The sequence below is a fragment of the Histoplasma capsulatum genome, assembly GCF_000150115.1.
Source record: "Histoplasma capsulatum G186AR genomic scaffold supercont2.2, whole genome shotgun sequence".
In the NCBI taxonomy this organism is placed as follows: domain Eukaryota; kingdom Fungi; phylum Ascomycota; class Eurotiomycetes; order Onygenales; family Ajellomycetaceae; genus Histoplasma; species Histoplasma capsulatum.
In genome coordinates, this window is record NW_025544802.1 from 2,538,233 (window position 1) to 2,565,436 (window position 27,204).

Consider the following 27,204-nt stretch of genomic DNA (forward strand, 5'->3'; position numbering starts at 1 on the left):
TTGCTATTTTATTGATAACTGACTAACTAACTGTGTCCTAACCTCAGTCAGCAACACCCCTGATTCTAATCAGCAGCATTTCTACTCTTTCCCCGCCTTGGTGCCAGGGTTTGTCTACCTTCTCCAATTTTGCTGTTTCCATTCTTTCCCCAAGTCCTTACTGCTGTGGATTCCAGGAAAGTGGATGAACAAATGATCCGGGGCCAACAGGGGAAATGGCAATTTGTTCCACAACCGGACCCCACTACCTGCCTCTGTTGAGAACCGATATTCTTTCAGTCAAACATCACCCACCGCAATTTTCAAAACTGAGCAATACCGCGCGTATTCTATATAAAGAAGATAAATTTAAGACACATGTGGAAGGGAAAAAAAAATAAAAAATAAAAAAGGAGCCCTCAGCCCTCTCTCTGAGTTGTTTCCCATTTCCTCCTCCCTTCTTTACACCCTCCGTAGCGCTCCCACCACTCCTACTCGCCGGGACAGGGGCTGGAAGCTGTTTCCCGAACAGACACGGATTTTGCTCCCGTTAATTTTAAAAGAGCCTTTTCCTTCTATACCCATGTCGAGTCCACACACATATATACGGCGTAGATCCAGCCATACTTGAGACTCATAATTTTCGTTTGCAAATTGCCAGGGAAGATGCTTGATATTGTTTGTTAACTATCCTTTTTCCAGTTGGTGGTAAGTGTCGGGAACTAAACCTAAATAGGAAAAGCGCCCGCACCACCCGAACCAGGGTGCTGGGTCAAGATTACCTCCGGAAGGTCCATCTCTGTCTGCTGCATCTGCATCCGGGGGAGAGGTTGTGGGTTATTTCGTGTGGGGATGATGGGGTGGACATGTATATATGGAATATGCGGCATTGTATATGCGGCATTGTGGGATGTATTATTCTCTAACCAGGTCAGAACCGTCTCGCGACGGATAGATGTATATATCTAGAAGGGTCACCAAGGAAGGCACATTGAGCAGTAGCGACTATGTGATGAAGTCGGGGGGGAAAGGAGGGGGGGACCAAATAATAAATGAATAAAAGTGAACAAGAATTAAAAATTAAGATAAAAAAATGAATGAACATGGAAACAGAGGTAGCTATAAACATGAAGAATATAAATATGTATATGAGATTATTAAAAGAACCACCGCAATTCACCATTCACCCAAAAAGAAGCAAGAAAAGAAGAAAAGGGAGTGGAATGGAAATAAAAAGGGGAAACAAGGAAGCTAGGATCACTCCAAAAACGACTCCAATACCCGCCTCCGTCTGTCCTCCCACAATCGCCTCTCTTTATCCTTCTCCGGTCGCGGGATCTCGTTAGAGAAGATTGCATCTGCAAATATATTCGTAAACGCCTTGTGGACCGCTTGACGCCTTGCAGCCGCGGTCGTAGTCTGCGTTCCTGTCGCGGGAATAGCGGTGGAGGAAGCGTCTGTGTAGGTCCCACTGGGCATTGCACGGCTGAGCGTTTTCCCTCGGCGGATAGAAAAGGCTCTAGCTAGAACACCACTGGTTGGGGAGAATGTGGGAGAGGGTGCGGTTGCAGAACTTGAGGTGACTGAAGTGGGAGAAGCTGGTGTTGATGAGAGGGACTCGGAAAGGGAGGTTTCCGACATCGACCGGCCGTTCAGGGGCGTGATCGGGGATTCCGTTGTTGATTGGGCGACGGTAGTTGAGGGAGGGGCAATTTTGTTGATGATACGATTTAGCATGAAGGTGAGGAAGGTGAAAGAGACGCTGTGGACAGGGGAGGAGGAGAGGACTTCGAGGATTCGTGATTGGGACTGTTCAGAAGATAGTGATGGGGATTTGGACTTTTCGTTGCTTATTAGCAGCAGTTCTAATTCGCGCCAGAGTGGAGCGGTGATTATGCCTCCATGAATTGATTTGAGAAATGCTAGGAGCGTCTCTGAGAGGAGTTCGACCTTATATTGGCATGGGAGCTCAGGGGGAAATACGGATGAAAGAGACGCATTAGTGTCCAGGGCATCTCGGGTGCAGGAAAGCAGGTGATATCGTTCGTGATTATCTGTCAAGGCCCATGTTTTCTCTTCGAACGGCCATCCTGTTATCTCAGAATCCCACGGCGGTGGATCGGTTTCGTAATTTTTATCCCCAAGCTTTCCCCACTCCACGACAGCTCGCTCGGTAAGCTCAGCTATCGCGTCTGTCAATCTGAACAGTTCGCGAGGAGCTGATACGCGGCTACCTTCGTCTTCACGACTTTCGCTTGAGAGTAACGATTGACCGTTGATATCCAGGTGTCGAGCCCCATTTTCAGGCATCCGCGTAAGCTCATCTAGAGAGAAGCCAAAACATGTCGGAAGCCAGCAAGCGTATACCGGGATGAAGTAGTCCCTCCCGTTAGTGAGCTGTAAAACTAATACGTCCTCGATTTTCGCCCTCCCTTTATTTAGATCTCGGACATAGTTAATGTCGTATATACATAGAATTAGCTGTACATTCATCGTTTCACCAGGCTGTAGCGTGTACTCCTGGTGATCTTTTGGATGTTGGCCATCACCATCAGGATATGCATCCACCCGAATATGAAACCAGGAAGGAGTCGAACTTCCTTCGCCCCCTTTGCCTGAAGGCCGATAATGAAAATTCAACATCGCCGGGGCTCCACTTGTATTTGCAATAGTCAAGTTTCGCGACACGGGAACATCGTATCGTACTTGACCGAAGTTGACAGCATTCGGATCATTTGCAACGGAAGTCGTTTCGTTGTCTCCCATATTATTCTCTGGTTGATTTTCTACAACAATTGTCACCCCCGGGCGACCCTCGTTTTCTGCTTTGTCTATTTCCCGAACAACTTCCTGATGGATTTTAGCCTTCAGCTCCGGGTCGACGGCATCAAAACTGAGGATAAATTCCGCATCCAATGGCTTATGGTCGGATGACACGATCTCTTGATGTGATGTATAATAAAGCATCTGGATCGTGTCTTTCGGTTCCGCCTGGCCATCACAAGAAGGAGTTGTAGAATCCCCCACATCTTCTTGATCGTTATAATCGTTGGCGCCATCTAAGTCCGGATCGTAGTCAAAAAGAATGTTATCTTCTTCCGCTCCCAGTCCTAGACCAAGAGCCTTCATTTCCTCGTCTCTTTTCTTTGCTTCCTCAGCCTCTTTAACCTTCCGTTTATATTCTAAACGATCACGCCGTGTTCGAAATAGGATTCGATCGCACCAACTTGGCCCACGTTGTTTTTCACTCGAGTCAAATGTGCCTGTGGTTCCAATGTCGTATTTGTAGGTTGGCAGAAATGAAATATCTCCCTCTCTCCAACCATCTTGAAGTGCTTTCCCGGTACGCTGTTGTCTGTGAAGTTGGTCATGAGGGAGTAGAGAGGAAAGGGTAGTCTCAAGAGATGTTGGATCAAGAAGCGGTTCCACGATACAATTGTCCTCCAGGGATATAGGCGGCTTAGGAGATCCTGGATTTGACATCTGGTGTATTGGCAGTTGGCCAGAGTAAGCATGGCCATCGCCATCGCTGCTTTGTGATGAAGGGGAAAGTGGCATATTCTCATCAGGAATCCAAGGAGACCTCATAGCGCCAAACGTATTTCCCGTATGCAAATGTAGTAGGCGGCGTATATCATCTCCAGGTATATCGTCCAGTCGATAATTGAGGTCACCAAACCAAAACGCAAAGTCCTCATCCCCGATCGTGTTACCGTAGTCCTCAAGGATATCCTCTTCGGCATCTATAGGGTCGAATTTAGCGCGGCTAATAATCTGCGAAACATCCCAGTTCCTCCTATCTAAACTCCCCTTGTCTGCACCAGCTGCTAAGTGGCAATTGATAAAGACGAGTCGAGTTGTTCCTCCCACAACTATCCGCGTAGCTACTCCGCCTTTATTTCCCATGTACCCCATCAGCCCCGTGCCCACACCCACAGAACTAACAGAAGATATGGTTGGCGCCACCAATGGAGATGCGAAGACCAGTAAAAGCAGTCCTACCAGTTGTTGTGACGCTACCAATTTGTATCCCGGGGGTAACGCATTTTGAACCGCTTCCTTCCATCGATCGGACGGCGCGGAGTCGACAAACGGCTTCAGTGACTCTGACGGAGATGAAACATCCACAATTTCTTGTAGCCCCAGCACATAAATATCAATGTCATCTGCACCCGCAGCCCCAGTTCCAGAGGAAGAAGGGTTACCGGCTGCCAACTGCGCAAAACCACCCCCCGCTAATTGCTGGTCAACCCAGCTTCCCGCCTCGCCAGAGTGCTTACGGCCGTTCTTCATATACCCTAACCCCGCATGTATATTATCCATCCTACCGCCAGAAACATTATGCTGTGGATTCGACGATCGTCCAGATCGCTTAACGAACCAATACGTTAAGTCGTCCTCTGTCCCAGGTATGGCGGCGACATTCCACGTCCCAATTTTCACGTGGAGTTTATGCGGGCGGATATATTCAGATCTCCTGGCTTTGAGAGCTTGAGAGATAGACCGGAGACCAGAGTATTGGGAGTCATCTCCGTCATAGTTGTCAAGGGTGTCGGGGAAAGCGCCTGGCAGGTCTGCGGAGTTGACAGCGGGGTTGCGGGAACCACCGCTGGCCATGGTTTGCGGGAGGTAGATAACAGTTTGAGGATGACTAGATATTTCAAAGCCCCAGCCTCGTTTATCTCCTCCTCATGGTGGCAGAAATAAAGAACGTTGATACATCGAGCAGGTGGAGACAAATATATATGTCCACCAGCCCTTGTGTCCTTGTGCCAACTGGTCAGCTGGATGCTTCTTAGGCTGCTGTGCCAAGTTGGTGGCTAAATAAACTTTCGTCCTGCTATTAGATGAAGACCCGGGAGGAACAAATGAATTCAGGGCATATCAATTGGAATCACATTTCGCTGCAGGAAAAACGAAGGGTAATGAAGGATTGGTATATGTGTAAGGATTGTTGATTGTTCATGCACACGTCATTGACGGCGCCGAGCTTTTGGCCCGCCCGAAAGTTGTCACCAGCCTCAACCCCCCAACGTCAACGCTCTCCACCGTCGCTTTCCCTTCCCCCAACAGCAATATATCTGTTATACAATATCATAACACAGCAGCCACAGCCATGACTCTCAGGCGCGGTCAAAACCGGCGCAATAACGTGTCCAACAGCAATCCTCAACAACCTTCCCACCGATCTTCCCACAACCGCAATCCCTCAAACCTCGCCCAGCCCTCCGACTACGAATCAGATATTCAAAATAACTACATCTCAGACACCCAGATTACTGCTAATGGCTCCACGTCTATAGCCACTGACTCTCCACAGCCGAAACCCCCAACGCGCACGAACGAGGAGCTGAACTTGGCTGTCCTCCGGCGCCACTATCCAGACATCCTCTCCATCCTCTCCCTAGCCCCGTACGCCGTAGTCTACAATTTCAGCGCTACAACGCAGCTGTGGGAGAAGAGCGGAATTGAAGGCACCATGTTCGTCTGCCAGCTGACCCAGGGCGAGCTGGGCGAGGAGCGCTATAGCGTGCTGGTCCTGAACCGGCGTGGCATGCAGAATTTCGAAGCCAATCTTGCGGACGGCGATGATGTGGAAATTACGGATGAATATGTCATTTTGAAGGTCGCGTCGACGGGCGCGGAGCCTGGCGCCACTACGATCAAGGCGGCAGACGGCCGCCAGTCAGTTATTTATGGGCTGTGGATCTTCTCGGAGCCCCCACCCAGCTCTACGGCGGAGACTAGGGCTTTGAATGCGCAGATTATTAAGGAGTGTGCCGTACATGGTGGGGAGAGTAGGAGATTTGCACTAGAGAGGGTTACCGCGGAGCGGAATCAGGGTGACGCCCAGGGTCATGGAGACCAGGGGTTATATCAGGGTGGTGTACCCATGGGCCGACAGATTTCGCTGAAAGAGTTGTTTGGGCAGCAGAGAAAACAAGATGATGAGTGGAGTGTCAAGGTCCATAGTCCCCAGTTACGAACAGTCGATTCAGAGTCACAGTTAGCACAGCAACAGCTCCACCAGCAACAGCAGCAACAGCAGCAACAGCAGCCGCAGGGAGGCCAAGATTGGCCGACTCCGCCGGCTGCTCCACCGCAACCGCCAACAACTACAGGGAATGATGTACTTGGTGCGCTTTTCAGAAAGGCGTATCAATCTCCTGCACAGTGATTTGGAGGCTGTTTCAATATACATTCTACGATTGTCTTGGTGCCTTGATTGGGAGGAAAGGCGTTAGGTAATGGCATGAGATATACACAGGCGCCCTCCGGCTTACGTCTCCGTCATCCACAGGCGCCATCTCTTTGTCGGAACGGGAGCTAATAAGAGTATGGTTCTATGCATGTATACTGTCTATCTATCTGCCTATGTGTCTATGATGAACATTCGGCAGGTTCTGTTGTCGTTGGACAATATCCCTAACCCATCCGGCGGTCTTCTTTGCCATGATGTCACTATGTTCTATGTATGAGGAATGGGAAAGGAGTTAGCCATATGCCGCAATGATTACTGGCCATCCCCCGAACGCATAAAGTTCTTACAAGGAACAGGAGGATGAGAAATTGCGAAAGGATGAAGAAAAGAATCAAACACTCACGGATACAGAATCCATGCACCACTCCGTCCTCGCACACCTGCATCCTGGGACCATTACTACCCGAACTACTTCCCACACCACCTCTCACTCGAATGATCTCGTCCCTCGTCCGATCAGCTACCCAGTGATCCTGCTTCGCAAAGTAGAGCACCAGATTCAGTGGCGTCTCTTCTGAGCTTGAAGCTGACATGGGCGAGGATTCAGATGACGATGATGCTATACCCCATATTTCGTCACTCCATTTATCATATGTTATGTCGCGCATCTCGTCTGCGGACATGTGTCTGTGAGAGGCAGTTGATTAATTAGTAAGGAAAGGCCATTTTTTTTACTTCAATTCTCTGATTTCCCACGAACATTTGTGTGGGTATTTGTTGTCCCACACTTTTGATGTAAAATGTAACATCACCAAAATAGCCATTAAGACGAATAGAGGATCGTGCAACCAGTCAGCAGTTCAATACATATGGGCATTATTCCATACGCGCAAATATGGAATCAGAGAAATGGACTTTTGGAAGAAGGGAACGATAAACACGAAGCAAAGGGAAAGAGTCACAAACAGAAGGGAGCATATTTTAAAAGAGTGAAACACAGTGTATATTACTTACATCGCTTGCTCAACACCCCGTGCACTCTTCAAAAACGCCACTGTTGTATCAATTGCGTTTTCCGACGGCGAACCCATAACTCTACCCACAATACTACGTAACCAGGATCCCGGCAGCATAAATATCAGGAATTTGACGAGTAGACTTGTAAGGAACGCCAGGTAAGGTGCGTAGAGAAGTTTCTGCGAATTTTGAATAGTCGTTAGAAGGAAGCTCGTACAGCATTCGTAGCAAAGAGGGGACCAGGGCAAAGATTGGATAATCAGAAAACATATCATATCGCGAAGCATGGGGGGTGAGTTGGCGTAAGCCCCAAGACCGAGAATATTTAAGGGGCTGAGGTAGGGGGAAAGGAAACAACAATGATTCAGCACAGAACTGAGTGGAAAGGGAGCAAAAACGAACAGTCAACTTCCTCCCAGACGAACTCTGTGCAATATCAACTACGGTAGGAAAGAGGAGGATTCCGCCAACGATATCCATAGTAGCACCAATGCCGGCCCCCCCTGTATCGGCTGATGCTCCCTTCTGCTTGATGCCCTCCCGATGCCGTCTAAGAATCTCCATAGCGATATAGGCACCGACTGAATGTCCGATCAATATCACCTTGACACCCCCAAAGTGCCGCCATCGTCCTTGATCATCGCTGAGGTCATTTCCCCTAGTCTGCGCCCGTTTTCTCGCATGCCACGCATCCACGAAATTGTTTAGGTTCCGCTCCACATGCTCAATTTGTTCAGAGAGACTGTATAACTTGTCTGTCTTTGTTGTTGGGTGATGATGTGCTTGCGGTTGCGATTGCGATTGTGTTTCCATCCCTCCATTTGCTTTGATATTGGTGAGGGGCGGACTACAACAACTCACATGTTTCCCGTTTTCAACAATCTCGAAACCTCCCATGCTTTTCCCGTGGATGATGTATTGGGGGACTTTGCCCATGCGGCTACTGCTGGCCGTGCTGCTGTTGTTTTCGGCACTCCCGTCATCATAGTCACTATACTCGGCACTGGATATGAGAGTTGAACTCAGCAGGGACAGGAACGTATGATAGTAAGCTATCAGCCCTGGATTTCCAGGGATGAAGTATAGCAGTATAGATTCGGGCTCGTCTGCTGTGCAACTCGTACTGGTGAATGTTAAAAAGCTGTTTGTGGTGATATGGGGTGTGGCTAGCTGGTTCATCTCTTGTTTTCTGTTTGTGTCGATTCAGCTAGTATGGATGATGCGAACAGTGTGAGTGGAGGTGTTGTGTTAAGCCACTGGGGCAAAAGAGCTTGATCACCACCAGCGCCATGCTGGGAGTAGAGGGGACGAACCAATCCAAACCCCCAACATGTTGAACCCTGTTGGAGGTCCTCCCGAGGTCCACAAGCCCAATCCCACGTGACCCACCCACACACATATACGCTGCGTATATATATATTAGTTGCTCGCTGCTAGATAGATCATACATAATAACCAACCAGGTTCAACCCCTCTTACAAAATGTGAGAAGCTTGTCGGCGGCTGAGGCATCTAGGTGCCGTTCGCTAGTCCGTAATAGGTAGCCTAGGGCCAACACAAAACCTTCAGTCACATGTCCGGTAGTTGCAACCCTTATATTTTCGTTAGGGCCGCCCTGCTAACCTTGATCCCGAGGTTGCGCGTCCGCAAATTTCCCCATATATAAGCTTCTCATTCTTATTTCCTCTATACATACACAATTCCTTTAAGAATATAGAATTATCTTGACTATTATATTCATCAGATCTAAATTTAATTGAAACTATATAAAATCTTATAAAGCTGTAGATACAGGGGAATCATGAGCATGAGAAGAATCTTTCTTATGATGCACTTTGAGAAGTGATTAGAGCTGTCTGAGACACTATAATAGAGAAGCAGGTATAGAAGCTTCTAGCAGAGATATCAGCTCACTATCAGGCAGCTATACAGACAGATGATGACTATACTAGATATTAATATGATTATAGATTCCATATATATATCATTCTATAATAATGAAAAACACGCTCAACGCGAGAATGCCACATATAACCCCCAAAATGAAGGTTAGATGCCACTAAAATATCAGGGTGGCCCTAACAAAAATCCCGTGGTATTCCAGCATAATCAATCAAACTTTGTCATTAAATACATAGTATATTCAGTTTCTGTAAACTGCATTCAACTGTAACCTCATGCTTTTATTGTATTTGAGATTCAACACACCAGTTAATTTTATTAACATAGTCTATAAGCGAGTCGGCCAAATAAGCGAGTCACCTTGTACTGCCCTATCAAATTTGGATGTAGAGATACTTCTGAAAACAAACATTACAAACAAATAGATATCTCTACATCCAAATTTGATAGGGCAGCACAAGGTGACTCGCTTATTTGGCCGACTCGCTTATAGACTACTGCTAATTATTGTCAATGAAATCCACACCTCTCTTAAAAGGAACTGAGTAATTTTAATTGAGCTGGTTATGAATTTGTATATGCCGTACGCCCACCAGTATATAAGCAATTATGGCTTCAACCAATTTGGTTTAGCTACGTATCAATTTAAGGCGTGCGCATTACATATTAATTGCTTTTTCCCCCATGACTTTGCTGTAATGGCAGTAGTTTATTTATATATTAATATATCGTTAATAGTATCCTAGTTTATTATTTAACTTATAATGAAACAAATTGGGATTAATCTATTAATCATGTTAATTTTGAATTGTGTCACTGCATTTTCCCAAGAAAGTAAAGTAAGTGTTAATTATATATATATTTTCCTTTTTCAATCTTAGCGATTGATAAAAAATAAAATAATCATTGTTTTTAGATGAAAAACATTGTCAACAAATGTTTTGTTATAATATAATATAATATACACTATTATAGAAATATTTATAATATATTGTTGAAAACATTTACTAATGGTGTGTAGAATTTTAGAACTAATAAAAATAGCTTTTCATCTAATACAGTCTATAAGTATAAATATAATCATGGTTTTCAATTTGCCCGTTCTGACTTCTGTGCTGAGTATATGTGTCGGGTACATATAGATTGCATGGTAGATAATCCTCATTGTCAGACCTGTGTGCTTGGTCCTAGTAGAAGATGGGGCACTTGTGAGGAATTTTTGTGAGACGTCTAAGTGGTTGTATTAGCATGTAGGCAGCTGAGGCATATATGTGCGGTGCGCTAGTCCGTGATAGGCAGCCTAGGGCCAACAATCTTGAAGTGTTCTTCATATAAGGAAGTTAAATTTAGAATGTGATGGAGGTGGAAGGTTGGTTCATTGTAACTATCTAGCGGGCGCAGAACTGCTTAAATAGGTGTGGTCACGTGGCATTCTAGCGAGCAATAGGGATGCCAACAGAATGATATTTTAAGTGTTGTTTACAAAACTGAAGTTTTAAACTAAATAGATTGTATATGTAGACTAGTCACTGAGACCACGAATTTCAAATCCAGTCTCTTTTGGTTTGATCTTATTCAGTTTTTGATGTTATACACTTTCGAGCGCTGTGGCTGATAGATGATATCCTAGAGTTAAAGACGAGGAAGAGAGGTCGGGGAGAGCTGCGCTGGTACGTACTTTGTCAAAACGGAGAGGCTAGCCGCTACCCTCCTTCTTGGGAACCTAAAGATAAGCGAATGCCAAGTGTTGCTGAAGGGGTTTCACAGCGGGAAATTAGACAGCCGCAGACCACTTAAGCGACGCAAGAGGCCGCTCTTGAAGATCCGCCCCAAGAGGGTGCGGTTTGAGGTTTGGCCGATCATGTTACATTTCATGCCCGTTACGTTACGATCCCAATTAAATGGTGCTGGATACCAGGGGTTCGGATATCCAATTCCCTGTTTCACTTAACGTGAGGAATGGCATTCGAAGGAAGTAGCCAGAAGAATCCAGTGGACCGTACTTACCCTCTGAATCAAAGTAGGTCGAGAAGAGTGGGCTCTGACGGATCACTTCTAGAGGCGGAAGGCCCAGATATCCTATGTATTGTGCCAAAGCCAATGGAAGTACGTATTGACCGTGGGGACGATCTATCAGATCAAAAAAGGCTTCTGCCTTCCAAAAGTTCGAGTGTCTATAACGGAATGAATTAGTAAACTTTTCGCTCTGGACTACATCTGTATGCGCTTCCAATGGTATTAATTGAACTCACTATCACACCGATTGATCGCATATCAACTGGGAACCCCCCAGGGAGCTGTAAACGCACTTCCGGGCCCGATATGGATCAGACATCCACCAATCCTGATTTGCGCGTCCTTCCACTAACCTCATTTGACCAAAGTCTGTAAGAATGGGGTGACCGGAGAGTCCTGACATGGTAGGTTGAGATCTATAGACAATAGTAGAGGCAGCCCCATTATGCAAGACCAATAGGACACTTGGGTTTTGAGACTCCTTATTCTCAACATCTTTTAAAACTGGTATCATCATCAATTTCCATCAAAATATTTTGCAGCGAAATGTCTGTTGATTCATTATAAATATACAAAGCCAAACTCCCCCCAACATGTTAAGCATATATTGAGTAGGCTTACCAGTATGTCTTGTGCAAGAGGCGTAAAGTTAAGCCAAGGTTGGTCCTCTTTGATGAACTCGTTCAAGCGGTGGAGCATGTTGAGTTCGTTAAGGACAGGAGAAGACTCAGTATTATCAGTTTGAATGCAAATCTTGAATGAGGTATATTCTTTCGCTCTACATCCAAGTTAGCAATGAGGATATAGCTCGTTCAAAAAGGAATTGAAACCTCTCGTCCCATGCAAGCCAAACGGTATAGTATGTGCCATAACCAAGTTTCGCAATTATTTGGTACTGACTGTTGAAAACGTGACCAATCTTAACTGGATAGTAAAGCTTTTGGTGGTAGAAAGGTAGGGGTCTGTGCTTCCACTGTATGATCCATCCTGTGAACCACCGGTGGGGCAGCCGAGATGCTCGAACAAAATGTGGTCAGAGAGCCAAGGAGGGTGGTAGTTAATAATGGGACAAGATGACACATCTTTAGAGCCACCATCTTTTTGTCTCCTTAGATTCGCCGCGTGAATCTGAAACATCGCACTGACAAGCTCGCAGTTGTTAGCAATGATAATGGTTGGCTATGAAGGCGTTGGTGCAACTTCGAGCTGGTTCGCACGCGATTTCAGTCCCTAGCCATCACTTTTTTGCTGAAATGACCTATGCTGACCATCTGGCCCATGCATGCCTTAGGTCAGGCATGGCGAAGTGGCTCAGATTATGACGGTCTCGGGGATTCAACTCTTATAGGTGGAAATTTGTCGAGCGGACGATTGAAAGGATCTCTCTCCGCCCAAGATTTAAACCGGATGACTTAGCTTTCGACCATTGAAACACCGTTGCTCGGCCATCAACAAGTCAACTTCACTACCCCGCCAGACTCCCCCGCATTTATGGCTAGAATGGCTGTCGGGACTAAATTACTGCACCAAAAGCAGAAGTATTATCGTGTATTTTAAAAGTATTTATTGATTTGAATCTGTGATGATCTTGTATTCAGATCCTTCATAGTGAAACACTGAAAATCTATAGTTAACTACAAGTAGACTAGTTATTATTATAAACTACAGCAATATTTAGCACATTTAGGACATATTGGACTTTAAAGCAATTTAATAACAGGAAAACAGACTTAAAGATCAAATAAAACTTTATTCATATTGTAAGCTCGATACTGGATATTAAGTGCTAGTAATTATGTAACTATGAACTTTTTGAATAGACTACACTATTAATACATTAAAACACATCTGGCAGCCAGCTAGAGTATCGTACAAGGCCGCACATCAATTTTCGATGAAAATAATAGCACGAAGGAGACTGCATAGCCTTTCACATGAGCGATAGCTTGTGAAGACTACCTGGGTGTCTTCTAACTGCTGCATAGGGAATCGCGCCTGCTTCTTTGCATCGCGTGCACCAGTGGACATGGGACCGATTATAACATCAGCATCTCGGAAATTTTCTGGGATCGCTATATCCTTGAGTGGTAACTGTAGCCATGTGGCGGTCAGGCGTTTCCACTCGTCTTGTGAAGGTTTCCAGACATTTAAGTCTTTCAGATTTCTTTCAAACACCATAATGGCACCATCGACCCCGGCATAGCTCTTAGCAGCCTCAAGAATTGGTGTAGTATAGATCCCAGGACCAAATTCATTATCGTATGCGTTATTACAAATTGTTGGAACTAATAGCGCCAAGGATGCTGCAACAGCCGTACGGTTAAGGCCCCGGAAGAGAATATCCTCACGGGTCAGAAAATTGTCATCAAATTTCCTGTGGCAAGTTGCAAGAAACCGCTCTTTCTTCTTGTCATGCTTTATCCGCAGGGCTCGCACGGTCTCTGGAAAGAAACGTGGTCTTGTAAATGGGTACATGTTGGCAATGCGATGCTGCTGCAGATCCCCAGTGACCTGTTGTGGAATTTCAAAATCTCTGGTAACCCAGACTTGAACCCTGTCTTCAGGTGGACGCTCGATGCCCACCATATACTTGTCAAAAACATTTTGTGGAACCTTTCCCTCCTCGGCGTAGCGTCCTAGCAGAAATGCTGAAGGCAGACATCCAAGCGGACACTCGGCTATTTCATCTTCTATTACGAACGCTGGGTCATCTATAGCATCCACCATCTCTTGGACGCCATCAAGCCAAAAGATGCTTCGAATAGAGCCAATCATCTGTGCACCGCCTAAATGGCAAATGTCAGCATATGTTTAAGTCGCAATAGATTGCTTGAGGCACTAGGCATAGACTTACGAGTATATTCTAAATAATCTTTAAGTTCCTCCGGGACATCGCCAGGATACCCATCTTCATTCGTCCAAACAGCATCGAATTGCGTCAAATCTAACTCATCGGGAAGTCGCACTTTGAAGGGATAGTAGCGGTTGTCCTCTTCCTCTGATTCATCTGATTCATCTGATTCCTCCGCTTCCTTCTCCGCTTCCTTCTCCTCTTCATCATCATCCTCCTTATTCCCTTCGCTGTCTGCTTCATGTTTTGTATCCCCAAGCGATTCACTGGCAATTGGAGGTAATGCTGCAGGCTCATCAGAGAGACTTGCGGACGAGCTATGGCTAACAGAAGAGAAAATTCGTTCCATAGCAGTATTTCCCATCATTGTAGTCGACGTCGATCTTGTAGGTATGGTAGTAAGTACGGGGAGGTCTGAAAATGCTGGTAACTGAGGTAGAACATTTTCCTCATTCAGTTGTTCTTCTGCTAACCGCAGGTTTGCCTCCTCAATGAGCCCTTGAAGCACACAGGCTTCCTCAATAATGCCTCTGGTCAGGTCTCGGAGCTGTCTCATTTCGGAAGCACTTTCCTTTGACCCCGTTCTAGGTGTTTTCATATGCTTCACTGCACCGTTGAAATCAAAAGAAACCACACAGCTCTCTAAAAACCCTGGCGTAACATCGTTTTGACTCGCAAACATTTTCCACATAATCCGAACACTGTTCAGCTGTTCAGTCAAGGGTTGGTAGTCGCTATATTGGGTCGCATTGTGTTGAGTAAAGATAGCAATAGACCTTCTCAACGCGTCGCAATATCGATAAACAACGCTTTTCAGAGCTGCTCTCACGTGGACAAACCAATGTATCGCCTCAGCGGTGTCATTCCAAGCTGGCAGTTTTGGAGTTACACTCTCTAGTTCAGGCATAGGCCGTGACGGACTCGTGCCGGAAGGGCCCGTAGCCGGTAAAACCAGTCTACCACCTGCCAGGGCCGTTTCCTCAACTGGATTTGATCCAGGATCTGGAAGGGAGGGAGAATTTGACATGAAGCCGGTTGTGAAAACCGAACGGGTCTGGAAATAGCAAAGAACGGAGGCAATAGATGTGCTTCAAAATAGAGAGCTGTAGTGGGGGGGCGCTGGTTCAAAATCACACAAGCTGATATAACAACAGATGCCGGTGTTGCGGGAAGAGAACTAGAGATGGGAAAGGGTGGAGGGTGGAAGGGAATATCAGGAACGAAGGCTGTCGATGTGTTGGCTATTCACTGGTCTCAAAGAGGAAAGTCCTCGATCATTGATTTGGGGGAAAATACGTCACTGGGGATTTGTATACTGCCACATTATGCTGGTTGCATGTTCGTACAGCAGTGTGAGGGGCTAGCTGGTTTGTAATAATTACCTAGAGAGCATTTAGAAAAGGGTTTCTGGTAGGGATCCATGTGGTATTCGAGCTCAGGTTTGTGTTCTGAAATCAAAGTTCCTCTCGGATGATATATCGGAACGACGATCTGTAGGAGGTTACTCAAAATGAGTCTATATATCCAGTTTCTTAAGGCGACTAGTACACTAGGTCCATCGGCGATCTAGCAAGGACAACGCCAATCAGGCCGATAAGGCCTGACGGCTAGCCACCTTGGAACTAATAGCCTAGAATTGGACTAAATATATTGTAGTCATCTGCCACGCCGTTGTATCCTCTCTGAATATCCATATCCATTCACAAGAAAATACAAGCCATACAGTAGCAGAACAGTTAATAACAACACAACAACATTACCTCCTGCAATAGCGTTCATCACGTGCGGTGGGCCTGCCTATTACGGACTGGCACTCGAACACTGCATATGCAGATAGCAATCAATTCAACCACTCAGACGTCCGACACAAATGACTTTTTCCCTTACACCCACTGCACCATGGCATCCCAGAACCGTCCCCAGTCGTTTTATGAAGGCTCCTTCCGATTATCTTCCGGCTCTCAAGTTCAACCCCAGCCTCACCATCGTCATCAAGCATCGTTAGAGGATATCATCAACTGCTCCCAACTAGGTCCCTTAACTACAGATGAGCGCTCTCGCGCCCGAGGGGCCTTAAACGATATTATCGACCACGTTTCCAATCACGTTGGCTCCAAGAGCGGATATAGTCGTCATTTGCTCGTCCGTCATACCTACGAATATTCGCGCTCTGAGATGTCCAAGGATACATTCCTGCGGGTTTTCTTCAATATTATGGGATTAGATATCAGCAGTAGTGAAGATATCAACACTGATGATAGTCAGATCCGTCAAAAATTCATTGACTTTGCAGACATGCTCCTCGAGCAGTTCTTCTTCCCATGTTTGTGCTATGCCCACACCTATGATTTCCAAATTTACTAACCTTCATCAGTGAAAGCAAATGGAAAAATTACACCACAGCCCTCTCCTGCACAGCTTTCAGCAATGCAAAGCGTACGTTCACCGCATGAAATCAGTGGCACCCTTGACCGAGTTTCATACCTTCGAGCTCTTTGCCTTGCTCGTGACAAACATCGTTGTGTGATCTCCCGAGTTTTTGACATCCAACAAGATATAAAGCGATCAAATCAGCACGGTTTTGATGCTCGAGATGATGATGGGAATCTGCTTACCAATGAGGTTACAACCACAACCCTGGAAGTGGCTCATATACTTCCCCACTCTCTTACAAAAATGAGCGAGAATTTACAGCTGGTAAGTTATCTATTCCAAATAGATTTTTCACCATAGCTAAATGACAGACAGAATGACGCCAGAAGGACCACCATTGGCATCCTCAACATGTTTGATTGCGACGTGGCTCATCTCATTGAGGGGGATCATATTGACAGCCCGCGCAATGCCATCAGCCTGACTCCTACTTTCCATGCACTCTTTGGCAACTTTCAGGTATACTTTGATGCCGTCGCCGGTGAGGAGCATACCTATCGCATAGGCAGTTTCCTCCATCCAGTTTCGGCAGCGCGTCTTGGCCTACCTGTTACTCGCAAACTCTTTCTCAGCGAAGGAAGGGTGATAGATGCTCCCTCCCCCCGGCTACTTGCTCTACACCGGGCCATTGCGTATATCCTCCACCTGTCAGGGGCGGGCAAATATATTGATAAACTACTCCAGGATTTCGAGGAAACGGGTGTGCAAGCGGATGGGTCCACGGACCTGGCTCGTATTGTGAGCCTCAGACTTGGGGGCTGGCTGGATCGTGCTGTTCAAGTGAATTAATTACTAGTTATCGGGATGGGGGTTGGAGTTGTTTTATATAAATCGTGGCATTTGTGGGCGCTCGGGGATTGTTCTTTATGTGTATTCTGGCTTCCCTTTCCCCTAGATGATTCGCCAGCTACCGCTCACCTCAACCTCTGGTCGGACCCTCGTTTACAGATCATGTGGTAAAGTTTTATATCCGCCGTTGATCGTAACGTGTTCCCTGAGGTAGCCTGATCTGCCCAGTATCGACAACTCCGCAAATTGAAACAACCTGGCGGTCAATGAAGCTATTGGCTCGGAAAGAAAAGGGAAGAATGGAGAGTTAAAATGGCTGTGGCTCTGACTCGGAGACTTCCAATGAGTGAATTGACCGAGTATGTATGTACTACAAACATATTAGTATAACACCGCATTCTCTACCAGCATTAGATGGATGAAGCTGGTCTAGAATCGAATCCAAAATGAATCTGGCTATTATGTGGTAGTCCGGTAAATTCTACGGTGCTTCAGTCACCAGGGTCTCTTATAAAATGCTTACTATGTAGCACCGTTAGATATTCGAACACAGAGTCCGTGTATAACATGGTAAATGCATCAACCCCTCTCTGAACAGGTGTGAAAGTTCTAGATTAGTTGATAGAGTTGAATTGTAACCCTCGGAAATTAAGAGTATAAGAAATATTACTATATAAGAGAGCTTCCTATCTATTCTCAGGTTTTGGATTTTGGAAAATTCAGATCAGAGAACAAACAAATTTTCTTTCATTCTATTCTACAGGTGAGAAGTCTTCTGTTTATATATATGTGTATTTTCAGACTTCAACTTTGCTAACCTAGTTTCTTGAATTTATATCTAGTCATTTTGAAGGTCAAATATCTTAATATTTAAAACAAACACTTAAAAAAGTGCAGATCAAGGTTTGTTTCACTTTCATCTTATAATAGTGCAATATTTTGTTCAAGCAACATGAGTACTCAAATCTAACATGACAGCGACAAGTCAGATTCATCATTTGACAATGCAGTTCATCAACAAAGCTATGGCCCTGGTCCTGCTCCTTGCACCACTCGTGTTGGCTGCCCCTACTGAAGACGCGCCTCCGGCTGCCGATTTTACCTCTCTTGGATGTCGGCCTGGCTCATATCGATGCGTGTGTATACGACAATCGACCGACTGCTGGGTTGATGTCTGTACCTCATCAGGAAATTGGAAACTCTCATCCATCTGCAGGAATCGAAGCAGTCCAAGTGGTCGACCTACTTGCAAAGACGGCCCTAATGGCACTGCTTATTGTATCTAGGTAATTCAGGGAGAAATGGAGAGTGACTATCTAGAAAGACTTGACCTGTACCACACATAATTATGTGGATAACATTTGTTCTATAGTTGCACTTTGTCTCTTGAATGATGCATGTCATCTCTCCTTGTTCTTCTTTTCCTTCTTTAGTTATTTCTTAGAAGAATCAACTATGTTACTTCTGATAAAATCAAAGTGCTATAATACGTAATTGCATTTTCTGTGACAGTCTCGATTGAGATATTTAAATTCCTGTAAAAATATAGATGATAGATATTATTCTCTTCATGTTTGAATGTCAGAAGTATTATATACTTATTATTTGATAAATAATAAGTCTATTATATAAAAAATTGAATTATTTGAATAGTTTGAGAAATTTAGACAGCATGTCATGTAGTAAGCTCTACAATTAGAAGACAAGTATCAATGTTAACATCGGGGCCTATACGGGCGGATAGGGCTCTATCACTTGAAATGTCATGCTGCTATGAAACCTGTATTTCATACATACAGTACATAGTTAAGCCCCACAGATGTCAGTGTCCGGATGGCTCTGTGACAATTTACCCCTCATCAGTCAAGAATGGTCCTCGGGCTGTGTGTCTCAGTATCTCAGACTCAATGCCTGAGTAGCTAACGTACTTCACCACTTCTTGGGACACACCACCTCCTGGGACACTAAATCACATGATATAAAATATCCACTTCTCTCAAGAGTTTATTCTGAGAATGTTCATTACATAACCAGCCTCTTTTCCCCTTTTTCTCCCCCTTCCTTTAATGAATCTTCCTGTCCCCCTCTTTGCTGTAATAACAAACCTTGTGCGAAAAAGTTCAAAGTGGAAAATGCATAGATAGACACATCACATACATACACATGTGGTGAAACGGAATTAGAAGGCCGATTTTAACAAGTGGAGTAATATAACTTCACAAAACGACTCATGCAAATCGCCCTCACTGTTTCATTTCATTTCACCTTCACCTTAACAACGAGAAAACGGGAGGGGAAGAAAATTTTTATATAGAACAGGGTGCGGCCAGGAGAAGGAATGAGCCAGGGACAAAAAGAAAAAAAAGGGAAAAGAAATATGAAAGTATAAATTGATGAAATAAAAATAGAAACAGAAAACCGGCGGAGAAGAACCTTTTAACACCCACCAAACCAAGACCAAAAACCAATGCCTGTGGCACAAGCAAAAAGATCCCAAGTTTTCAGAACAAGAGGGATAAAAAGCGCAGCGCACTGGCACAGTTCAATTCGATAATTTAGTTCAATTCAATTCCATGAAACGCATCGCATCGCAACGCAACGCGGCGGTGAAAAAAAAAAAAGAAAAAAGCAGAGAAGAGACCAGAAGTGTGAATCCGAGTTTCTATTTAGTATCGACATCAACCCTGGCTTCGGGGCCTCCATGATCCCCACCACCACCACCGCCACTACCGCCACCATCATCGCTTTCGTCGCCAGCAGTGATGGATGTGGATGCGGTGGGCCTGCCCGCTTTCGGACTCGTTCGGGTTCCGGGTTCGGTCCCGGTTCCAAGCTCGGGTCCCGTTCCCGTTCCCACAGTTCTTTTCTTGGCCCCAGCCGGATCAGCTTTCAATGTCGACAAGTTCAGATTAATCGAAATCTTCTTCCCGACCGCGCCAACACCAGCACCAGCAGTCCCTGTTCCTGTTCCTGTCGTTGTTGTTGTCGTCGTCACGGTCGTTGCCGCCGCTGCAGATTTCATTGGCCCTGTCCCATCATCAAAATTGCCACTCTCACGCTCGCGTTCATCATTCTTCCCCACGCCGGAGAAACTCTTCTTCTTTCTCAATGAGCTAATACCAATTCCGATGCTTCCCGATGAGCCGATGCTGCTAAGGCTTGAGCTCCGCCGTTTCGTGCCCGAGGATAACTTGACGAGTTCATCGTCGTCATCGTCTTCTTCGCGCCGGCGTTTCTCTGTGTAGCGGTAAGGGGGGAGACGTGGGCTGAGGGTGGCGGAACGGTCTGGTGACGTCGTTGAGGTTGGCTCGGACTGTGTTTGTGTTTGCGGTCGTAGTTGTTCTGATTGCTCAATGGAGCTGGCTAGCGAGTCTGACGGTTGGAGTTCTGTCTGTTGCGGTTGCTGACTTTGGACATTTATATCCATTACGTCCTCCTCGTCGTCATCGTCCGGGTAATCGACCAAGGGTTTGACAATAGGCGACGCAGATCCGTTAACCGCGATAGCCGTCGGCGGGTTCACGTTCGCATTCGCATTCGCATTCGTCGCCGTGGCATCCATCCGCTGTGGTTTGTCCTGTTGGCAATCGACAATGAGTACCGATGTCCCATCACGATAACAATGCGCCTGACTGAACTTGACGCTCATGTCATGTTCTTGCCCAACTCCCTCCCATTCGTCATGTTTAAATTCACGAGACGAGAAGCATACCTCATCTTCCTCGTCATCCGAGGTATCGAAGTACTCCTCCTCCGCGGCATCCATCTCCCTAACACCATGCCATCGCTGACCACCATTGATGAGCATTCGCGGGGTTCCCACCGATTCGTCCTGGCTGAACAACGTCACATCCGGCGCGACTCCGTATCCCTGTAGTTGATCATAGCGTAGTATCAGATTCTGGAATGTGTCAACATACGTGATGTTCTTGAGAATATCTCTATAATTCTCGACAACGTGGACGATTATAGTTTTGATATTTTCGCGCTTCACGAATTCGAAGAGATCCAGACATGCGGAGTTTAGCAGGCTGTCGCGCGGCATGGTTTCATAGACGATGTTTAGAATTAATTCGAATATGTTGTTGTGGGTCATCTGGGCAACGTAAAAGGTATCTTGTAAACTTATCAAAGTGCGAAAAAATTTCAAAGCGGCTGATTTGGGCGAACACAGAGTCAGTAAAAAGTTCATCCGATCCAATCCAAGTCCCTGATAACGATCTTCCACGCCCAAGCTCACGATGGAGAAATGGGAAAATGGATGGCTTACTTAATTTCAAATGTTTTTGCGGTACTGTTAATAATTGCGCCACCCTGGATGTAAGCGATTCCCCATGCATAAATCCGCGACACCGTAAATAATGCTGTCGAACAAAAAATGTGAGAATGTCAACAAGATGCGAATATAACGAGACTTCTTGGAACGTTAGGTCATTTACTAAAATCGCACAAAATTTCAACAGTTAGTATATATCCCCGTAAGCATTAACATAGTGTAAAACAAAATTCCTTTTTTCTCTCTTTTTTTTTAAAAGTTTCCCTGTTTTCTTTGTGAGAAAAAGCTTACTCGATTGCCTAGGCTCCATCTTCTTCAACGGCAAAAAGAGCCTTTTCGCAGATTCATCGAAGTGGTTCTGCACGAAGGTATCGGGAATTGGATTCTGTGAGCGCAGTTTTGTTAGGAAATCTGCTCCAGCCCTACTCATCGGATCCTGGATGGGCACTTGTGGATCCAAAAGAACTTTAATCGCATCCGCCAGTTGGTTTTTAACACCCAAGTCCGTCTCCGCATGCAGCAAATCTATGAGTGTATCTGTTAGTGGCACTTTATGCTCATTCACAGCTTTCAGCATGTATCCGCGAATCATGAGCGGGTCGTGGTCCAGTAGGGCAACCAAGATGTCAATGCCAGTGGTTCGCAGGGCGGGGTTGGGGTGTTTCACAGCAAATGCGATGACTGAGAAGAGGCCATGGCCTATGAAGTTTGCGAAGAGGTTGGCGCGGGCCGGGGCTTGGAGGTTTTTTGCAATGGCTGCGCATTGGTGAAGGAACTGCACAGCGTCTTCTTTTCTCTTGTTGTCTGTGTTTTTCGGGTTGAATATAGAGAAAAGTTCGTTGAGGAAAGGCGTGTTGGTTTGGAGGTGCTGGACGATATCAACTTGGTTGAAGAATATTAGGGAGTTTAGCACGGAAAAGGTGGGATCATCGAGAATTCGCGCGAGAACAACATCCTTTAGATACTGTAGCCTCCAGGTGTGTCTGATTTTGCGGAGAATTATGGGGTCCTTGATTGGGACAACCTCCTTGTATCGACTGCGATCGTTAAGGTATTGACGATGATTTGCTTTATGGGTTGGGAAATCGGGGTCATCTAGAGAGTAACGGACAATGAGCCCTTGCGTCAAAAATACGGTTGAGAGGAAGGAAATTGATAGAAAGCCACATACATTCAAGGGCGCCAACGACTCCACTGATAACATGATCGCTCACGACGAGTTCTATTAGGGTATTATCGTTGAGCAGGATGATGGATTTCATAATATTACATAATCGATGTAGATCCGGAAGACTTTCCAGGTCCTCAGCGTCGCTGACCAGCGGTAGAAGTTTAAGGAGATATTCTTCTCGGACTAAAAATTTGGTGAGCGAATCTCGTCCAGGACCGATGCTGGCTTGTCGTATTCGTTGCTCAATCTCAGCCAGGTTGCCAAGTTCCGGGGCAGGAAGGATTATGGGATTGGAGAAGCTGGAATCGAGAGCATCATCGGAGAGGGAATCATCTAGGGGAAAGTCAATATATTTCTCCCCGGAGGTGGAGACGTTGACTAGGGAATAACGCGCGGGGAAAGGGAAAAGAGTGGTCGTAACTAACCTGGACCAGTGAAAGCAAGCATTTGGCGCTGAACATTGCTCACGAATTCCCTTGAAAACCGTAGTATCGATTAGCAACTATATCAACCCATTGAATCGCAAGACTAGAAAACACGGATTATGACGAACCAGATAACAGCACATCCCTCGGCTTCCTGAAAACTCAATGCCATGTCCGTACCACCAGGCTCAGTCCACACGATCAACGTTTCTGTCCTCAAAAGTATCAGCGCTTGCCCACATGCGATCAAGCGCAGGAAAGCGCTGCCAGACCTTGTTGCTTCTGATATCCATCATCTCTACGAATCCTGGACTCCAGTAGCATACGATCTGGCTCATCCTCCGACTCCACGTAGATTCTCGGTTCGTCCTAAACAAGTAGTGAAAGGCCATTATTAGCAAGAATTTGTGTTTTGCGCGTGTTTCCGCACGTAGTCCCGATAACATAACCGCGTGTCTCACCAACGTTGTTAATGCGATCACAATGAGATGAGTAGCTAGCACAAAAGGGTGAGAGAGTGCGCTTACATCGATGACCTGGGCAGAGCACAGGCCTGTGCCTCTATCAAACCAGTCATTATCTCTCAATTCATAGACCTTGACCCGCTTTCGATCGTTTGGCGGTGGTGCCACCACTGCCATTATCTGGGAGAAGAAGGGCGTCTCGTCACTCCGGTGCCAACCCTAGTCGAGTGTACCGGCCCGGCGTGATGAGAGCCGAAAACTAGGCACAGGCAATTTCGGAAAAAAGGTGAGGATGAAAAAAAAAATATAAAATAAAATCACAGGGACAGGACGAGGACGAGGAATAGGAACAGGAACAGGAACAAGAGGAAGAACGAAATGGAGGCAAGAGAGAAAGAAGAGAGACGAGGAAAACACTGTTTCGAGCGTTTTCGCAAAGGAGACAGCGGGATTTTGCGACTGATGTGTCGTTTAGGAAAGCGATGGTGCGAGTCCGGTGAAATGCGATCTAGGCACAAGGGAGCTGTGTGCTTGGAGGGTGCCTCGGCAGGGACAAGTGTTGGTCCACGGGTCCGCAGTGTGTGGGCGCAAAAAAAAAATGATGGGAGCGCCGAGAAACGCGGCCAGGGCAGTGAGCTGGAAAATGGACGACGGAGGGGCTACGATGGAACTTGGAAGAGAAGAGCGATAGAAGCTGCAGAGACAGGAATGCCGAAATGATCGGGTGGGTCAAAGCAGTGGGCAACGGGGTGGTGGCCGGGAGATGCTGATGATGGACGTGGGAAGGATGAGGCGGACGCGGGATGGGGGTGCTAGGGTGGTTGGTGGAGCCAGGCCTGGAGACAAGGAACAGGAGAGAGTCACGACCAGGGACAACGGGGCCAAGATCCTAGATAGATACTCTGAAGCGAAAGAGTGACAGGAGACAGAGCCAGGAGACAGGAGACGCAGCGGCGCGGTGGTGATGGAGGATGTGGAGGATGGACGCAGAGGATGTCCTGGTCCTGAGGTGTCCCGGTGGTGAAGCTGCTGCTGGTTTGGGGAACGGGGCCATCGAGAGGAGCCGCGTGGATGCTTTGGGTTAGGCTGGTTCTGCCAGTGCCTGAGGAGCCCATGACGTGCATCCACCCTCCACCCTCCACCATCCACCATCCATCTGGACACTGCTGCTCGCGGTATACGAGATGCGAGTCGATAAATATCCTTATGGACCTCCGTTTAACCTGGCAATATCTACTAGTATCTATGCTAATCCCTCTATATTCCCGTGCATTCCTCTGAAAAGAGTAAGCGGGAATTGCCCCGTCCCGAAGCTCCAACCCAACGGAAATATCCCATTCTGTTTCAACTCCAGCGCCAGCCCGTATCTGCCCTGGAAGCACAAAACGAAGCCTTGGCAAATGCTCATGCAATGCTCAAGCCAGCATGGCGTTTTGTGGGTTTGTTCATGCTATGGCCTGTCGACTGTCCCGCCCGGCACAACTCCCCTGTCAATCTCAATCGGGTTGGGCTGGGTCGATCATTCCCCAGGTCACGCATTTTTGAACACTGGCCATTTAAAACAAATGGCATGCGACAACCAAACTACGGGGCAAAAATGCTGTCGCTCGTACCATGAAGATGATTGACCTATGCCCCTGTGCAACTGGACTGGTTATATACTAACTAGTATATCCATATTTCCCCAGCCATAGAATCCTAGCTCTCGATTGGGTACGTTAACCTCTGCGACACATTCTTGAGGATTTCGGCATCTCGCCACCCGCCCTATCTACACTTAATCATGGGCACGATTTGAACCAGAGAATGTGATACCCTTACCGGTCATCCATCTATCACCCATCCATGCAATTGGCGATGTTTCCTTCCCTGAAAATGCCAACTTGCCACCAGCGCTTCCAATTCTGTAGCTTCTTGGTGTCAAAAAGCGTATCACTTAAGGTTGACACCTCCCTCAGGTTTATGTCTCGTGTGATGCCATTAACATATAACGTATTTGTTTGGGCAATAAGCCGTGAAGCTTGATTAACCAATAGCGATGTTAAGGCCCATCATTTGTCCTTGGTTCAGCGCATCAACGACAACAAACGAAAAAAAGATATTTTTGCTCCGGTATGGCATAGCCTTGGAAATGGTGCCCATCAGATCATGATTATATGTCCTTGGATACTATCTACTACAGGAAGGAGCGAAAGGAGCGAAAGGAGCTCACCCCCTGTTGTTATCCTCAGGCATAATGGCTGGGCCTGTTCAGGTGGATATCTGCTGTTGCCTCTTCCTTCCCTCCACTCCCCACTCGTACATCATAACTTTTCATTGGAGCTGCATGCTTTGATGCTCCACCGCATCATTACCCTGTAAGACCTACGCCACTTATAAAAACACCATCCCATGTTCCATCTGGGTACCGGATGCCGTGGTAATGGAATGTGGCCACGACAGCCCCCCGTCCTGGAAAAGCTAGACACAACCGGAAAATATGGGGCCCAGGAGGAGAAAGAAGTTGGCGGAAGACGTGAAGACAGGAGCAAATATGGGCTTCTGGGGTTGTCCCCGCCATAAAATTGAATATATTTTATCAATTCCATTTCCCTCGGGAACGGATATCCACACGCTGCCCGGCCGTCTTTTCCCAGGTGGAGATGGCATCGGATGGATAAACATGCTAAATCCTTTATAAATATCTTAAATTGATATGGGTGACTCCCACCGTAAGGATTGCGATCCATTGGAGCAATGGCGAAAGAACCCCGCCATGATGTTATTTGGGTCCACAGGGTTCCCTGGTTGCTGGTAACATGGATGGCAGGAGCGTATTGAGGGATCGGATGGGTATCAAAAGGTGGTGAATCTTGAGAGTGTTCCCGATTTGGCCATTATTTCCAATTGATTCTTCAATCCGATTATTTCTAAGCAGCGCGATCAAACGAGGGTCAGTAGGACGGCAAGCGGTGGAACTGATGACGGGAAAGGATATTCTCCTGAGGACCATTTCGCTGGTGAATGCGTCGACACACCATAAAAGTGTGAGAGTTAGCGACCCTGGATATAATGTCCAAACGTGGAGTCTCCAGTTGATCCCAGGAGTACGGGGTTCTCTAGATATGATCGTCCCTCAGGGTGACCCAAGACCAGGACGGACAATAAAACGTTCCCTGGTGTGGTTGGATGTGTATCTTCAAGGATGATGCATTAGACATCATGCGTCTAGCTAGCTCTTAGAACTGCAGGGTGGCTACCGGAAGCTCTCCTTGCATATAGCCGAGAAAAATACTACTATGAATAGTAATGGTGATGGCGATGACGATATGGGCGAAAGGCATTTCACTCTGGGAGGATTGATTCCGTGCTTCTGCACCTCTTGATGAAACTAAAAGATGCATCCCCACGCTAATCCAGCCGTTCCGCTTAGCTTGTTATCTGATTGATCGGGGCCCCGGTGACCTCATTGGTGCACGGACTGCCGAGCACACATGGGAAAAGTTTTCTTTTTCTTCCTCCTCCATCCACCTTCATCCCAACCCTTCTCAACCCCTCTCCCCCCTCTCCCTTCCCACGGGAATTCAATTCCCCATAGCAAGCGACTTCAGGAGCTTTGCGCTTGCTTTGCCTATAAAGCTCCAATTGCTAGAACTATAACCTTCTCTTTTTCCATATCTTATTTCAATTTCTATATACC

At 46.4% G+C, this 27,204-nt stretch overlaps 7 protein-coding genes across 7 annotated transcripts; 1 reads left to right on the forward strand and 6 right to left on the reverse strand.

The window, feature by feature from the left end:
- Positions 1-1,236: 1,236 nt before the first annotated feature.
- Positions 1,237-4,596, reverse strand: HCBG_02051 (phosphatase; the record flags this gene model as incomplete). Its single annotated transcript, XM_045429100.1, has 1 exon — positions 1,237-4,596. One exon carries the CDS (start codon positions 4,594-4,596, stop codon positions 1,237-1,239), a length of 3,360 nt encoding a protein of 1,119 aa, XP_045290886.1.
- A 499-nt stretch (positions 4,597-5,095) lies between these two features.
- HCBG_02052 (uncharacterized protein) lies at positions 5,096-6,157 on the forward strand (the record flags this gene model as incomplete). The annotated part of the gene is made up of 1 exon (XM_045429101.1): positions 5,096-6,157. One exon carries the CDS (start codon positions 5,096-5,098, stop codon positions 6,155-6,157), a length of 1,062 nt encoding a protein of 353 aa, XP_045290887.1.
- A 102-nt stretch (positions 6,158-6,259) lies between these two features.
- HCBG_02053 (bifunctional triacylglycerol lipase/ester hydrolase) lies at positions 6,260-8,489 on the reverse strand (the record flags this gene model as incomplete). The annotated part of the gene is made up of 5 exons (XM_045429102.1): positions 6,260-6,306; positions 6,585-6,868; positions 7,196-7,377; positions 7,601-8,307; positions 8,456-8,489. The coding sequence occupies 5 exons, from the start codon at positions 8,487-8,489 to the stop codon at positions 6,260-6,262; spliced, it is 1,254 nt and encodes a 417-aa protein (XP_045290888.1).
- Positions 8,490-10,803: 2,314 nt separating this feature from the next.
- On the reverse strand, positions 10,804-11,519 carry HCBG_02054 (uncharacterized protein; the record flags this gene model as incomplete). The annotated part of the gene is made up of 3 exons (XM_045429103.1): positions 10,804-10,850; positions 11,108-11,274; positions 11,410-11,519. 3 exons carry the CDS (start codon positions 11,517-11,519, stop codon positions 10,804-10,806), a joined length of 324 nt encoding a protein of 107 aa, XP_045290889.1.
- Positions 11,520-11,852: 333 nt separating this feature from the next.
- HCBG_02055 (uncharacterized protein) lies at positions 11,853-12,416 on the reverse strand (the record flags this gene model as incomplete). The annotated part of the gene is made up of 3 exons (XM_045429104.1): positions 11,853-11,894; positions 12,017-12,257; positions 12,385-12,416. The coding sequence occupies 3 exons, from the start codon at positions 12,414-12,416 to the stop codon at positions 11,853-11,855; spliced, it is 315 nt and encodes a 104-aa protein (XP_045290890.1).
- Positions 12,417-13,000: 584 nt separating this feature from the next.
- Positions 13,001-14,994, reverse strand: HCBG_02056 (uncharacterized protein; the record flags this gene model as incomplete). Its single annotated transcript, XM_045429105.1, has 2 exons — positions 13,001-13,902; positions 13,971-14,994. The coding sequence occupies 2 exons, from the start codon at positions 14,992-14,994 to the stop codon at positions 13,001-13,003; spliced, it is 1,926 nt and encodes a 641-aa protein (XP_045290891.1).
- Positions 14,995-19,851: 4,857 nt separating this feature from the next.
- HCBG_02057 (DUF625 domain-containing protein) lies at positions 19,852-23,702 on the reverse strand (the record flags this gene model as incomplete). The annotated part of the gene is made up of 5 exons (XM_045429106.1): positions 19,852-21,344; positions 21,757-22,560; positions 22,637-22,969; positions 23,388-23,430; positions 23,589-23,702. The coding sequence occupies 5 exons, from the start codon at positions 23,700-23,702 to the stop codon at positions 19,852-19,854; spliced, it is 2,787 nt and encodes a 928-aa protein (XP_045290892.1).
- Between the last annotated feature and the right edge of the window lie 3,502 nt (positions 23,703-27,204).